Below are 17,524 nucleotides of genomic sequence, written 5' to 3' on the forward strand. Positions count from 1 at the left end.
AGAGTAAAGTGGGATATTTTATTTGAAGTTTTTATATCATGCAATTTGGTATTTAATTATCATAAAAGAAAGAGAGATTCATGAAGATATATATATATATATATATTTTATTAACAAATGATTAATTTTAATATGTTAATTAATTAAAATCTGACTTTGTTGCCCTGCAGTATCAAAACAGGTTTATTTCTCTATAAAGAAAAACTCATTCCGTCAGAATAATTTTAATGATGCTACAACCACATAAAGATTCTTTGCTAGGTGGCTGTTAATTAGGTTGTGGGTTTGCTATACGGCCTAGAACCTCTGTATTTTTATGGGAATTTGGGGGTTTTAGCAACCTCAGGTCAGTTTACATTCTACACATGAACAATGGCTGATTCCAGTATTTCTATGATAATGGCATTTCAATATGACTGCTTATAAGGCCACGAAGCAAATAGATAAAGGATTTAGTATTTCTTGGCAGCATTGACAAGGGTTTGAAACATGTTGGGAAAGATAACAGTAATGCTTTATTTACAAGTCGACAGTTTCCTATTAATTTCCGACAGTTTCCTGGTACTGTGTATAGGGGATGCAGACAAAGTTTATAGATGTTTTTTTTCAGGTTGAGTTTAGCTGCTTGAGGTAAGTTTATGTGCACTCAGGTAGTCAATTTCCAAAGAAAATGTGCAGAAAGCATAAAGTAAGGGTTAGCTGAATAAATCTGAAAAATCAAAAACTTTCAAAAAAGAGAAAAGAGATGCCTGATTCAAACTGCTGACTGTATTACTGTTGCACACAGAGGAATTTAAAGCTAATGCACCTCAACAGTCATGGTTTAACTGCATCTTCTCTACTGAGACAGAAACACATCTAAGAACCAGATATTTCCAAACACAATTGTAAATATTTTATACCGTTGATTCAACCAAGAGAGATTCATGTACAACTAATATTAAAGAACTTTTTGTCTGTTTTTCTATGTAGACAATGAACAGGCCTTTTAGTTTAAGAATCCTGGACGGCCGAAAACAATCACTCTCGCTTCACAAGTGAATGAAATACCTCCAGAACAATAAATTATACTGAGGACATGTAATAGCTGTATTATCACACATTAAGCTATTTAATGAGGTGATTAATCATGGTGATTATGGAGGCACATTAGGTGCTGTTTTACTCATGTAAAGGCTCAGAGTGAGGCAAATGAGGCACATCCCTTGACACGTACTGACGGCCCACCCAAATACACACACAGCTACATTGCTAGTGCACAGTCATGACATGCTTCCTGGACTGGTGACATCATTTTGGGGTTAGAATTAATCAGCCAAGTCTGCACTTGTTGACAGTCTGCTTTCTTTCTTCTATTTTCGTAATGGAGGGTGGACAGTCGGTCTTGTAGCAGTTGGCATGTTTTCTAATGGTTCTATGGAGCAGGAAAGGAACATGGTACATCAAGTATGGGGGTGAAATTATGTGGTCTATATAGTATGTTGACATTTACTTCAAATTTGACTTTCAGTCACAGACACGTGTCAACACATTGACTGTTTGTTGCATATGTCATAGAGTTAGACTTGGTCGAGAAGGCTCTCTCTGGTCTTTGAGCAGGTAGTTAGTTAAATGAATGATACTAAAAGATTAGTGCATGATGAGGAAGGGCTCATGAAGGAAGCTGCAGCAGAGTATTATTTAGAGGGTTTACAATGGCTGCCTTATGCACCTGCATCAATATGATTTGATGTTACTATTTAGCAGGTAGCCAAACAGCCAATGAAGCGGCCGCTGCCAGTCACGTAATGTGAGTGCGTGTTCAGTGCTCTGCCTGACCTAAAGCTATGCCCTGTTCATTTCTAATAACTGTTATTTTGCTGAGTCAAAACATATGTATAATCTTTCACACAGTTTTTAGCTTTGGTTTTATTTGACCCCACCCGCTGAAGTGGAGGGGAATGAGATTGAAGAATGCCGTTTGAAAATTGAAATGGCGGCATCTCTTTCCGGGAACAATGTCCCTGTTCTTCTGCAAAATGCATAGGACAGGCTTCCAAATGTTTTTATAGGGGCTATTTCCATGGTGGAAAGTAGTAATTTTACCCAGTTGAGCGAACCAACCTCTTGACCTTCCAGGACATGTTGACTTTTTTATGTTGTTTTTCTTGAATATGATTTGCTGGTCAGACGGAACAACACAAAACTTTCTCAATGTGTCAACATCTTGGAATGACATGGTTTAATACCCTGTATGCAAACTCCAGATATGTGCAGTAAATATCCCTAGTTATGAACAGGGGGACATACAGCATCAGAGACTTCTCAGAAAAGCATCTCCCTAGCCACATCTTCCGGCTCCTCCTGGGGGATCCCAAGGCATTCCCAGTACAGATGGGCTATGTAATCCCTTCAGCATGCTCTGGGTCTGCCCTACAGGGGTCTCCTCCCAGTTGGACGTGCCAGGAAAACCCTCTAAAGGCAGGCGTCGGGAGGAATTCTTATCAAATGCCTGAACCACGTCAACTAGATGCTTTTGACACGAAGGAGCAGCTGTTCTACTCAGAGCTCCTTCTGGATGTCTGAGCTCCTTATTTTCCTCATCTCTAACGGTGAAAGCTCAGCCACCCTGCAAAGGAAACTGATATCAGCTTCACAGTGCGATTCAACTAAGCTATGTATTTTATGTATGTGACACAAGTTTCATTATATACGCTAACTTGCGTATGTAAGTTAAAATAAGTCATTGTTTACTCTTGGTTGGTCATGGGATACAAAGAGTGGTCTTTTGGGTCAAAGTCCTACATTTGACCCATCCATCCACCGCAACCTCCTCACCTCACTGCAAAGAGTGGCGACTGCTCTGCACACAACGTAACCTGACTTCCTCCTTTGCTACCCTTATAATTACTATGGCCACTAGAGGTTGTCACTGGACAATAAACGTAGATATGGTAGATATATGTCATAATAAAATGCTTGCAGAGATGACCTTTACAGAAGGTTTTTTGGGAAGACGGTCTCTTCCTTTGTGTCTCTTTTGTCTCTAACTCTACCTCCTGCTAATGCTGCACCTGTAGACATGTCAGCCTTGTGTCCTTTCATACCCTCACTTGTGAGCAAGCTACTGACATATTTCAGATCCTTCTCTGAAGCCAGCAACTCAGTCCCAACCCAGGGTGAGCACTACACTGTTTGTTTGATCCTCTTATGAAAGGATCTGGTCAGACATAGACACAGTTTTGTTATTGCATTGTTCTGCTTGCTGTCTTTATCTTTTATTGACTTTGCTTTCAGATGCTCCACCAGAATTCATTCAAGTCAAACAGTGACAGTCTCTTCAGTCTTAAACAATATGTGGCAGGGGTGAAGTAGGGGATTAGTCTACTTACAGGACAGTGTTAGACTGGTCTTTGTGCACTTGTCTATTTTCTCTTGTTCTAGACATTCAGAGATTTATGTCATCTTGTCATTTATTGGGCCGTGGTGGGCGTCTTGGCTGTGTAATTATGAGGTCTGCTGCTCTTATGGGTCTATGTACGTAGTGCGGCGAGACACTTCAAAAGAAAACAGATGCAGTGGAGAGCTAATTCAGTTGTTTCCTCACTGCCAACATGCAGAGATCTGCACTTAAAATATATGTTGGTGGGACCTGGTAATCTCTGTGTCTACAGAGAGCTTGAAGAGAAAGTGCTTTAAACCTCATGGTGTAATACTTGAAACCCTGCAGAGCACTGAACAAGGACTATAATTATTCTACAGCACCACCACGAATCCAAGTTAAGAAGAAGACCAGGTTTAAGTCAAGAGCCGCTCCAAAGGGGGTGAACACTGAGTCAAGAGCCAGTCAACTTAAAATCACTCAAGAGGATTACTCATGCAGACACGGACGATTCTTAGTTATGTTGCATAATCATCTAAAAATGTTGAGCATGATCATGTTTTTATCCATGTTGAGAATTCACAGAATTCTTTTTTATTTGATCATGTAAAGTTATTAATTTTTTTTTTCTCTATATAATAAAATTTAAATCTTGACCCTATGAGTCTACAGACAAGGATTTTGTGTTGACCCTGTTGATTAGATAGATATACAAGGACAGAGCCCTATAGCAGCTCATTTGAAGACAATAATAGGTAAGGTGGCTTAAATATTGTTCAGCTAAGATGATCATTGGATGATAACAACCCAATAAAGACACTGGATAATAGTTGAGCGGTGGAGCTTTAGGGTGATGACAAACCAATGAACTTGTGTTGAAAGCTTTCTTACAATGACAATGTTAGTATGTTGATGAGAACCATCTAGATGTTTTTTTTTGCTTTTGTGAGTAGCTTAAAGGGACTACAGCTGGCATTTTGTTATGCAACCTTGTGTTGTATATTTGTATGGAACATTCTCGGCAAACCTCTCATCAGCTAGCATTCAGCTAGGAGGAGGTCAGGTCATAGCTGAATGCATTCTTTACTGCAAGCTGACCCTGAACAACCCTGAGCGAAACCCGACACCTGAGGCTGCTGTGGGGATGGCTGCTATGGTCAGCGTCATCAGTTATCTCCAGTCCAGTCTGTCATTTCATTTGAAGTCTCAGGCCTGTAATTTATGTGTGTGTTTTAATTCCTTTTGCCCGACTGATAAAGGTTTTGTGTGAGATGCTGCTGGCAGGCTTGAGCAAACTCTAAGAGGTACAATCACGCTACACTAATCCGTGCTGCCCTTCACTGTTTGCCTCTGAGTTTTAGAATTGATTTGAAGATTTTATCTTTTTTTTTTTTTTTTTGAAAGCTTATCTTTGAAGTCTTGGCCCCTAAGCTGTCTGAGGATCTCAGGCTTGCATGGTTAGGTTCATGTCCTCTTTAAAATTCCTTTTTAAAAACCATTACTTTAAACATCTTTGTCATTGTGTTTTGAAAAATGCTCTATAAATTAATTGTTACCCTGATTATTGTAAGTAATGTCATGTCATGCTGTCATGTTTTACCGGGGAAAATGAGTGGAAGCACACTGATGCTTGTGATTATTCATTCAATATATCGATGAGCAAAGAAGAGAGGAAAAACACATTTGTTTTCTCCTTTTTACACACTCGCTCTGGTCATTAGATTTTCTTTTTTTTTTAAAGATAATAAGGGCATTTGCCCGTGTTGTACAGTACACAAAAGGACTTGAAGTGGTTTGCATGTGTGGTGTGTGCAGGGAATATCATGTAACCTTACAAATGAATGGCTTGAAATCCTACAATATATTTTACAGCTTGTTTCACATGTTCATTGCCAGTGTCAGTGTATTACAGCGGTGCCTACTGGAACATGTTCACATACCACTTGTGTCGTAATACATTCAACCAGCACAATTTAACAGTACAGAGAGGTCTGAGAGGAAAACCGAGCAGTGGATTTTGGTGTCTTGTGGATGGTTAAAACTTTATTTGCATGTTGTGCTGTGGCTTAAAATGTGTTTGTTTGTCGCTGTTCATTTTTGTTTTAACAAGCTTGCTGGCTTACTGCGAGATCTGTGACCACAGGACTCGCCACACAAGCTGGGGTTCATGCGTCAGTGTCACTGCCACAGATAAACTAACCACACGCCAAATCCACACAGTTCCCTTAGATGCAAGTAGCACAGATAAACGACTGTGTGTGTGTGACAAACATATGATGCAACGATCAAAGGTTGTAAAGCAGTATATGAATGTAAACCATGGCCTCTCCACTGCACAGCTATATTTTTGCATAATATGCTCTTGTTAAACCCACTGCCTTTAACAATAGTAAGGACATTATGAATGCAGGATGTTTTAAATTTCAAATGATCCCATCTGTCTTTGCGTTGCATCAACTGAAAATAAAGGATCTCATAGATTATGCAGCACTTGTGATTGACATTGCTGGCAAGAACCAACCATTAATTCAATTCAATTCATCAACCAGAGCTTTCAACCGCATCTCACGCTCTTCATCAGCGATTGGAAATGGCTCAAGTCAAAATTTATCATAGCCCACACATACAATACATACTGTATCTAAGTACATGCAGGTGCCCCATATTTTCCATGTGTGTTCTTCTAATTCTATGCTCTGTTCAGTTGCGTCCTCTTGTGAATAAGTGATACTGATCACACACCGATGCCATCCTGTGGAATTCATTCATCACACCACTTGTTGGGTGAAAAGCACTAACTGTCTGTTGTGTCCTCAGGGAGACATGGGAGACACTGGGCCGGCTGGTGCTCCTGGAGCTCAAGGTGCCCTGGTGAGTTGATACTAATTATATGTTGTTGCCATATGTATAACAGAGGGCTGCATGAAGTGATTTTACAGCGTAAACGTGATATCTGTTAACTGTTGAAGGCTTCGATTGATTTTGAAACACTTCTCTTTAATGAATACGCAGGACTTACAACAGTAAGAAAAAATTTTTAAGACCAGTCGTTTAATACAGCATAATTCACAAAGTGCTCGGTGTTATAGCTGCTGATGAATGCAGAGACGGTTTGCAGAACATAATTCCTGTTAACTCAGCATTCTGTGGATATAACAAGCAACTAGCTTTTAAATGGTCTCATAAAGGTTTGACGGAAAGAGTAATCAGAACATAAACATGAGAGCTCGGATTCATTGCTGCTTTTACACACTGCTGTGTGCTATGAACTTACTGCCCACACACACACACACACACATGCACGTGCACACACACACACACATTTGGACTTCTATCCTTGTGAGGACCCTCATTGACATAATGCATTCCCTCGCCCCTTACCTTAAACTTAAACCAACACAACTAAATGTCTGACCCCAACCCAAACCGAAATCTAATTCTACCCTAAACCTAAAAACCAAGTCTTAGCCCTCAGACAGATCTTTGAAGGTGTGTCTGAAAGTGAGGGCTGGCCAAAACATCCTCACTTTCCAAACTATTTTCCACCTGTCAATCAGAGCTGCAATCCATCCTTTTAGGATTAGGTATTATTGACTATATTTCTATTAAAATCATCCATGTTGGAAGCTGAAAATTTTACAAAAACATAAAGTGAACCTGGTAGAAAAAAATATCTGACCTTAGTTTACAAAGAAAAATTTGTTGTTGTTTATCCAGCAATGTTTTTTTTTTTTTTTTTTTTTTTTTTTTTTGATGCTATCATAACTGCTGGAGGCTATGATCGGCCAATGGACACAGAAAATTTGATCGTATTAAAGGGGTTTCCACCAATTTTAAGTGTCAAAGTCACTTTACAAGTAATTGAGAGTCCTACTCAGTTTGTGATAATAGCTGTATGTTTTCTGGTAAAATAACCCTGACGATGTTGTCAGAAACTACACATTTATTACAGAAAAGCTTGTGTCACAGTGAACAACACCTCACACTTACTCATTGCACTTGTGCCCTGAAAAGGCTTTGACTATAGACAGGATATACATACTGTACACACACACACACACACACACACATGCACACACCTAAATGACATCTGCGTTCCAGACACAGGAGAGTACGTCCAGAGGGGCGCGATTAACATAAGTATGAATAATGTTCACACACTATACTGGATTAGCAGTTTACTAAAACACACCTTTCAGTACTGTTGCAGGGAGGTGGAGCAGCGGTAATACAGTGAAAGCTTAGTGTGTGAAGGTTGGGGTAATGGCTGAACGCGTTGGCTTTTAACATTAAGGCTCCTGTTTCACATGCCATCTCATCTTAGCAGTCCTAGTAGTCATTTTAACATGGGCGGCATACATTTTGCAGACACTTACATCTGATATGCTGAAGTAAATATTAAAGCAGGGAGCATTATGCCCAGCCCACAGTAAATGTACCTCACAGGAGATAAGCAGCACTGAGATGTGTTCAGCAGAATGTGTAGTAGATATATATTAATTCAAAATGTGCATACAGTTTTTGTACAACATGCTGATGAATGCAGGTCTGAATGCACTTTTCTATCAGGCAGTGAAACAGACTAGACGGAAACACAGGTTAATTCATATGGCAAGTCTTTATTTAGTACTTCAAGTCCTCCAGCTAAGTGGCTGCTTTTTGGAAGGACCGAACTGTTGAATGTTATGTTCCATGTTTATGTACTTACACTTTTACATTCTGTGTCTGCAACTGTCAGACTGGTAAACTCATCACTGTCACATCCCACAACCACATACACAAACTTTATAGGAGGCGGTGTGTAAAGCAAAGCACACATACAGATCCACACATGCATTACTTGTATACACACAAAAACACCCACACAAACTGAGGAGCCTGTTTTTCCTGCCTTTGTTAATTACCCAGCCTTAAGTACTGATATCCAGACATCCAGTAACACTCTATTTAAAAGGCAGCGGACACCCATGTTAACATATGCGTGTGAACACACACACAGGCTCTCGTAGGTCCACAGTAGCAGATAGCATTGCGTGCAGAGCAGCTCCCCACTGCATCCCAAAGCCAAAACCCTGCCCTCCTAATCAAGCTGATGTTTACATGGAACACAGGGGAAAAAAAATTGTGAATGCAGATTTTATCATTGTAAATTGTTTTACTATACTATATTGTCCCAGTTGTTATTGCCTTGTAACAGAGGCTGCATTAAACTGTCTCCACGTTCATTTCAGGCTGTTTGGTTGTCACACAAACTCAGACACAATCTGCATGTAGTCACAAATGCCTCCCTGAGTGAAGGATGGTGAGCAAAGCTGAAAATATAATAACAGTTATAATACTGCTAATAATAATATGGATTTGTTGCCTCTCTCCCACCTGGATTAGAGCAGATATTCTTTCGTGTCAGAGGGTGGACAGACAGATTTTTTTTGGTTGAAAAAAACACTCATCACAAATGTGATGTCCTTATAAACTAAACACATCACTAATTGGTTCTTGTCCTTGAACATTTGTATAGAAAGCCTCCTCACTGGCAGAGATACAATATGTTAATAAGATAGTTTTTTTTTTTTTTTTTACTTTAATAGGAACTAAACTAGAAGTTTTCTGTGTGCATCACTCATCACAAGATAAAATGTTCAAAATCACTCCTTTCGTCTCTCATTAAATACTAATAACTAGTTGTAGTTAGACACTTTACTCCATAGCAAAAAGTAAATTGAGATTTCTGACACGAATCATCACCAGTATCACTCACAGGCGTACTGTCACACAGCAGTACAGTACACATTGTGACATGCAATGCACAACATGAGATATTACAGTCAGTAACATGGTAGCAATTGTGCCATATCTACCAATAATGTGACAAGCTGCTTGTTATTTGACACTAGAATGATGAGCTTATGAAGACTTCATGACATTTGTACAACTGTTTATACTGTATTTTCTTATGACATTAAGAACTGTCCTGAACTGACTCACAGGTGTTCAGTCAAAAACATTGGTTATTTTCTCGTCTCCCTGCCTCCTCTGGTCTCGTTCGTCTGTCGTCCTAGCTTCCCCTGTTTTGCCCTCTGCACACCTCAGGGTGAAGGTACGATGGTGTTTCGATAACCGGCATCTGCTGAAGACAGATCATATATCCTCATCCAGCCAAAGACTCGCGGGTGTGATGATGAGAGATGGATGAGTGAGACGAATGCTAGGATGCAGGGCCCGCTTCACTGTAATGTGTTTGCGAAATTTTTCAGGGTAAAATATTCGTTATCACCCTGATGCTCATGTTTTCACCAGAAAAACCGACGCATCTCATATTTCTTGTAACACCTGGAGACCTTCTCAGTTGCAAGAAGCTGAATCAGTGTTAATAACTCAGTGTTAATCATAGTGGATCAACACCTAAATCCGATATTATCGTAATTCCACATCACCTTCACTCAGGATTTGACGGATCACTTTGATTAAATTAGAATTGTCTATTTGGCTGTTCTGAAATGAAAATGTAACATTGACGAACATCTTCTACAGGCAGATTTGGAGAGCGTGACAGAGAGTACACAGGAAGTCTTCTTGATGTGAGCAGAGAATAAGCCCCAATGTTGTTACTGAAGTAAAGCCACCATGTCAGACACCCGCTGATATCCGGATCTGTCAGACTTATTTAAACCCCAAGGATTATACTTAGTTTACTTTATCTCACACACACGCATGCATGCATGTACACACGTACACACACACATAGCAAGCTTATCTATAGAGGAATCATCAGTGCAGGTTCAGAGAGTCTGAATCCAAAGCACTTTGATCCTCCAGTATGATCCATTAGTATTTGCATGACAGGCAGGGAGTCTTCAACAGAGCTGCTTTTTCCAAATCCTTTAACCATCACTAGATTATAGGCTAACATCTGAAAGACGATGCATGACATGACAGGACATCCCACAATGTGACCCCTATTCATATTGACTTAATGAACGTATATCCGTACCATTTCCTTCCAAACTGTGAGGATGTATTTGCCAAGACACGAATATAATAGTAACAGACATTTCTCTAATGTGGGTACACATAACTGGATTGGCATTTCCATTAGTGTGTTTGGAGATGGATTTTGAATTGGAAAAGAAAGAAATGAATGGAAACAACAGAAATCTGAAAAAAGTCTCCATATTGCATAAAAAGGCTTTTATCAATGAAAAGCAGAGTGAGTACAGAGTGATAGAAACTTTTTTTATTCAAATAAGTGATTACATTGTGAAACCATGCTTTGCATCCATAATTTCTTCAGCAGTACTGCCACAAAACTCCACTCCTTGAAATGGGGAGGTGCATATCAACTGTCTTTTGGCTAGACAATGGTAACTGTAGGGGGGTCGATCATGCATTAATTCATTGTTTGGCCACTTGGGAGCTAAACTATGTTCACCAGCTGGTCTCTAACTGTGCCTGTCTGTTTGCCTGCTTTGGTGCTGAGCAGGTAGTGTACAATGGATTTATCAGAGATTAGCTGCTACTGTTGGAAGTTAGTTTAATGAGAGTGATTAGACTGAGCCAAAATAATAAGATGTGGGCTGTGAAGCCAAAACAGTGAGTTGAAAAATGCAAACTGCAGAGTTGGGTGATAATTCTCTGCATGTTCATTGTGATATATAATGGAAGATGAGTATCAACAGGTTTGAAAAAGAAAGATTCCACAAACTGCTACAAAAAACATATGAAACGGTGTCTCGTCATGGACAGTAGTGTTCTGCCATCTGCTATATTTAGTGTTATTCACGGATAAATGGAGTGGCTTGTTTTGTAATTGGTTAAGTTAGAGTTGTGTCTATAGATTTTTGATGACGCATTTAGGCCACAAGCGTAAAAGGGTCGCAGTTACGTGTGTGAAAGAGGTCGAAGCTCGAGTGGTTGCAGCCGATACCACTATAGTGGTTAAATTGATTAAAACATCTAAGCTTGACAGCTCATTCTTGACCTTGGAAGTAAGTGACAGCTCTTTCTTGACCGAATAAGTGGACCTTTCAGCATCCACTTATTCGCTTGTTCTGGAGCTTGAGGTGAAACTGTTTTGTCATCTGTTGTTTCCAAAGTAAAAATAAGCTGTCAAGCTCGACTTTTAAGGCTAACGCTGATGAGAAGTCAAGATGTGCTCAGAAAAATGGAAAGTTTGAGCATCTACAGTAGAGTTCTATGGCAACGGAGCAAATTATGAAGACGGTGTGATATGGTGGAAAGCTTCAGAACATGTGTAAATGGACCCTGAGTGGAACCATATCGGTTCCATTACACAGCTGCACACAGACACCAAATGTTTTAAATATATTCTATGATATACGTGTCTTTATATATCACTTTTGTATTTGAATGATAAATGTTGCATATTACAGTGCATTTAAAGAATCAAAATAAAGGTAAAATACGTCAAAGAAATGCCTCTGAGACTGGGTTGAAAACATTCCTTAATCTTGTCAATCCATCACTGTGTCGTCCACAGGGTGTCCAGGGACCACCCGGGGAAGCAGGCTCAAAGGGAGCTCAGGTAAGCTGTAACTTGAAAGTAGCTCATCAGAATTATCGGTTACTTGAAGTCACCGTCTTTCCCAACAGTTGCACTGTTCTTGAATGTCTTTTAGGGAGAGATGGGGTTACCTGGGCCACAGGGACCACCTGGATTAGACGGGAAACTGGTTGGTATAACACTCGCATCCTTTCAGTTTTCTTAAACATGCCGAAATCTCAAGTCAACATTCTACATGACAGTACTTATGATAATCCAAAAAAGTTGCACTGAAAGGTTTGCCTGTGAAAAGTCATCAAAACACATGTTGGTGACCTATGTGGGACATTTTGTGTCCACCTCCAGTATGAAATGATTATTTGATTGATGTCTTGCTCGCATTGGCACAATTCATTGTGAGTCGGCCAAGGGCAAAGACTATAGGGTAAGATTAAAAAGACAGCAGAAGAATGTGATTTGAAGTGTGACCCTTTGGAATAGTGAGCATTTCTGCCATCATCCTACAACCTACTTTGTTTGAAGCATATTGAATTCTTTGCTGGAAGGTGAAAAGAAGCGGCCGGCCACATGGAGGTAGCACATGTCCCTCCACCCCTCCCAGCCAACAGTAGAGTTAGCAATGACAGCAGAGGGAATTCGGTATTCCAAATAGAGAGTAAACAGAAAAAAAATCCCCTGTACCAATTGGCAGGCGAGGAAGGACATTTGGTCAAATTTTGTACACTAGAAGGAGCCCATACTGTCAATTCACATGGGTTTGCCATAAGGAATAACATTTCTGATTCATACCTGCTTGGCCCACATTTAACTCTTATAGCACACATTTAAAGCATATTCCCAAATGTAACCTACGAGTGGGTAACAGGGTGCACCTGTTTTCACATTAGCAGTGCAGTCTTATCTCCTGTACTAGAATTCCACACACAAAACTGCTCACATTACCATCACTGCAGTCGGCTCGTAACGAGATCATTAATTTAGCCCAGGCGCCATATGAGTCCATTTGGTTTATTTAGCAATGCCATTAAGGCGGTGAGTGCTTGTTAATTTAGAACTAAAGTCAGATGAGTTTGTGTGGGGTTATGGCTGTATACACAGTAAGGGCACCCCCCTCTGATAAACAAGATTACACATGGCCAGATGCAATTACAGCAGAGCCTTGTGAATAAGCCTCCATGGTAAGTTAGTATGTCTATAGCTATGCTGCCCTCTTCTGGTCATAGTGAGACAGTACAGATAGATGGAGAGGAGAATAAGTCGAGTTAATAATGACTGGAAAGGCATTTAACACACATAAAACAAACACACATTTGCACTGTGGGATCCTGTTTAGATCGATTGATGGATGGTCATGAAACAACATATAAAACAGAAAATGATTTAGTACATTTTCTGTATCCTGATCCAACACCGATGCAATGAAACTTAAATTGCTTTGAATATAATAATAAAATGGACTGCACCTGCCTCATACTTTCTCTGTGGCGCATAAAGCCTTCTTAAAACCAATTAAATAGCGGTGTAGCCTTCGGCATAGATCTAAGTGCACAGAGGTCACCTTTCCACAACCAGAAGCTTCATCTTTTAGTCTTCATCCCCCTCTTTCTATTCCTGTCGGTAGAACTGCACGCTGCCATGACGTTATGCCTGCAGTGGGTCTCTGACTTATCTGACACACTCATACACACACACACACACACACACACACACACACACACACACACACACACACAGGAGGAGGTAGAAAGAGCCATCCCTTGTATCTAGGCAACCACATACAGTTGTGTGATAATAAATATACATAGAAGTCAAACTAATTGTCACTTGACCCAGCCACCACCAATCAAATTTGGCATTTCAAATGTGCATTCTGGTCTGGCTCCTTATTAATCAATACACATGCAATGGTAATGTTTCTCTTTGCTTGAACTGATGTATTTCATGATCACTGTTTCTGCAACAAACCGTCACAAGCGTTACGTTACAAGCCTTTTCACCATCTGAAAGGGCTCAAATTGTTGTGGTGCACATGTCAACATAAATCATTCAAACCTAAAGCTTTGAAATCTTTCATTTCTAAATTGTGAAACTGTTTCATGATCATAACAACATCAAGAACATAGGCTCCCACACACTGAATAAATGCTCCCAAGCCATGTTACACACAACGTGTGACCAAGAAGGTCTAAATACGCCTGAGGCGACCCAGGCGTGGGAAAAAAACAGAATCAGGGAGTAGTTTGAGAGCCCATACTCAAAGAATCTGGGGTTACGGTCCGTAACCACTGTTTGCTCAGTTTAACCTTTATACTGCTCATCACTGTTGCTGTCTCAGTGTGTGCAAACGTGTGACTAAAGGTGAATGCGAGAGCTGGCAACCCTAACAGGACAACATTGAGCATTTCAGCCTCAGTATTTAAACGCAATATTGGCTTTGTAGCCATCAGTTCCTTTTAATGTTTCCAGCTGGAGACAGCTTTTAAAAAGAAACTCCTGAAGCTAATGTTAGCTTAACTAGCTAGGTAGCGATGTCTACAGCTAGCTACACTGCGGTATGAAATCATGAACCCATTGTTTTAAAAATGACTAAAAATTTGGAGTGGTAAATCTGCAAAGTGTGGAAGTGTGCAAACGTGGATATGCACAAATTTGTACGCGAATGTGTGTGTGTGTGTGTGTGTGTGTGTGTGTGTGTGTGAGTGGACCTGAGCCATCTCATTTCTTCCTCAGTGCCTCCTGACTAAGCCGTCACGCACTCTGTCACATTCAGCCCAAAGCACTGTCTGTCTCTTTCATCTCATTCTCTCTCTCCTTCTTATTCCCTTCCTCTCCCGTCCCTTCCCTCCCCTCCCCTCCCCCTCCTTCTCCCTCTCTCCTCCAATATCTCTCTCCGTCCAGGGAATCCAGGGGCCCCCGGGGCCGCCCGGAGAGATCGGCCGAGATGGTCCCAAGGTCTGTGCGTTGAACGTTATAATTAGTTATTATGCTAATGGCCTGCTGCTCCCCAACCGCTCGGCTATTCTCAGCCTGTTCTAATGTTGTACCCTCCCTCTCTGTTCTCTTGATGTTCCCGTAGAGAAAACTGCATTTTGCTGAGAGGGAGTCAACTTGCTTGGAATCAAATTGTAGGTGTTTCTGAATATGTGATAAATGCCATCCTGGCAAGGACAGGTCATATTTGGACTATTGGTGTTGTACACTTGTTTTTCTCTCCTTCAAAGAACAAGTTTTACTCTTTTAGACATTAATGCAAAGTGAGGTTTTACAATATTTTTACTTAATTGGGGGCCTAGTTACAGATTGAAGGGGTACTCCAGTGATTTATTACACTTTTGCAAAGTTGGGGGATTTGCAGGAGACAAATTAAAATAAGAATTGTCAAAATCAATGCATCAAAGCTGTGGTATCCTGACTTTTAGTCCCCAAAATCTGCAAAAATGAATGATAGCCTTTATCTGTAAAGTCAGTGGAGTGCCCCTTTCAGAGTTCTCTTTCTCATTCCAAAGACTAGCACAAGAGGCAGGAGGGCATGTCATATTCCCCTGACCTTGAAATGCACATTTCCTGTGACTTTGGGATCTGTATACACAGTGCAGCACAGAGATGGAAGGAGAGGCGGGAGTGAAAGATAGGAGTTTCACGCATATGAAGGTGAAAATTGGCTCTTTGACACGCTGAGGATGAAGAGCAGGCCTTTTCTTAGCAGAATGGGACCTGATAATTTGGAGATTCGATCAGTCAATAAGCATACATAATTAAACAAACGCTTCACATAAATAAGCACTTCTAATCATGCACCCTAATGAATTTAGACTGTTAGTTTTAAAGCAGTCTGTACTGCGCTAAGGATTCTTGGGTGATTCTTTCCAGTATGTTTTATCTGCACCTGCTTTTACACCTGCATGGAAACTTCCCTATCAGCTTATTAAATCCCCACTGAAGTCTGAGGGCTGTGTGTTCCATCTGTAGCAGGTAATTGGAGATGGAACCCACAGAACAGCATTATTACACACAATGATCCACCATGGTTACCTTGATTAAATCATGCAAAACCACCATCAGGCTTCTGCAAAATAACTACGCAAACTGCTGCAGATCTGCACAAGTTTGAGTCTGTCTACACATCAACAAACACCAGCGAACAGGGAGCAACACCTGCACTCATCATGCAATCATTCTTTTGCAAAGTAAGATAAATTACTATTATTATTAATTGGTATCAAACTAAAGGCAGCCAGCACACTATTCTTCTTCTTCTACACGATTTCAGTGGGAAATATTTGACTTTTATGTCACACCTACTGCAAACTTTGCAGATGAAGAGTTTCCATGCAAAATATAGGGTAATGTGTTTATTAAATATGATGCATTATGTGTATAAGTAGGTCTAATCAGGTGCTAACTCAACTAACAAATGTGTCAGTAATAATAATCTAGCAATGTAAATATAATAATATAATGGTCTTAAATGGACCACTTAACAAGTACTTTAACTTTTGATACTTTAAGTACAAATTTGCTTCTAATACTTGTGTGCTTTTACTTACATAAATAAGGCATTCACTTTTAACACACATTTTTACATTGATTCATTGCTGATTTTACTTCAGTAAAGAATCTGAGGTCTTCTTCCACCACTATTAAAAGCACATTATTCCCTTATGTTGTACTAATTTCATTATAGCCGACATCAGACTCACAAACTGGACATCACAACTGTGTGCATCATTAGTAACAAAATAAAAATGTGTATAACATTTAGAAAACCTAACCAGGCTCCACCAATTCACCAGTCAATTCCGCTTTTGGCAGCACAGCATGTTGCCTCTCTGGAGGTCTCTGTCTGAATGGATACAGCAGTATACATTTCATAAGCTCTCTCTCTTCTAAATTTGTTGATCTTTTTTCACGATGCACCACTGTCATACCCTGTGTGGTTGGCACAGTTGTTTACCAGACAAGAGACCAATAATGGGACTGGCTGAGAGGATAATGATTAATCACTGTATACTGTGATTTATATTCCACATCAGCCAACCTTGCTCTGCATGCTGTGCTGCACCTACATGAAGGAAAATAGCAGCTACACTCTCATATCCCCTCACTGATGCGTGTGCTGGTCTGTGTGATCGTTCAAATAGAGCCCTGAGATTTGTGTTAAGGATTAGATTTAGCGATGAATGTAGTATTGTCAGATAAATGTGGTGTGTGTGTGTGTGTGTGTGTGTGTGTGTGTGTGTGTGTGTGTTTAATTTAGGGGATGTCTGGAGATCCAGGGGTTGCTGGTCCTATTGGTCCACCAGGCGAGAAGGTGAGTGGAGCAGCAGATTATCAACCAGATTACACTGTTTTCTATAACCTCTGTCTTCACTGTTTTCCGGCATCTTCTATTCCCCTGTGTGTTTTTTTTTTGTCGCTTTGTCTCTGTGTATTTTCTGCAGTGCATTAGGCATTATCATACCAACTGTTGCTGGATGATTGTTTTTTGACTAGCCATCTGACCTAGGTTGCTGAAAGTGAATCTAACTAATCAAAACCTAGAGTAGGTAATGTATTTTACAAGCATTTTTTGTTATAGTTGATGAAATTCTCTTCCTGACAGCATTCAATCCATCAAATGTTCTGACAAAATAGGGTGAAAA

The 17,524-nt window shown here is 40.2% G+C and overlaps 1 protein-coding gene across 1 annotated transcript in view; it reads left to right on the forward strand.

Moving 5' to 3' along the window:
• LOC143340003 (uncharacterized) overlaps positions 1-17,524 on the forward strand; it is a 63,973-nt gene that overhangs the window by 24,557 nt on the left and 21,892 nt on the right. Inside the window, exons 19-23 of the mRNA XM_076761579.1 lie at positions 6,179-6,232; positions 11,859-11,903; positions 11,998-12,051; positions 14,781-14,834; positions 17,140-17,193. Of these exons, the coding sequence (XP_076617694.1) occupies positions 6,179-6,232; positions 11,859-11,903; positions 11,998-12,051; positions 14,781-14,834; positions 17,140-17,193 (261 nt within the window). The remainder of the gene's footprint in view (positions 1-6,178; positions 6,233-11,858; positions 11,904-11,997; positions 12,052-14,780; positions 14,835-17,139; positions 17,194-17,524) is intronic.

Source organism: Chaetodon auriga, chromosome 21 (assembly GCF_051107435.1).
Source record: "Chaetodon auriga isolate fChaAug3 chromosome 21, fChaAug3.hap1, whole genome shotgun sequence".
Lineage (NCBI taxonomy): Eukaryota > Metazoa > Chordata > Actinopteri > Chaetodontiformes > Chaetodontidae > Chaetodon > Chaetodon auriga.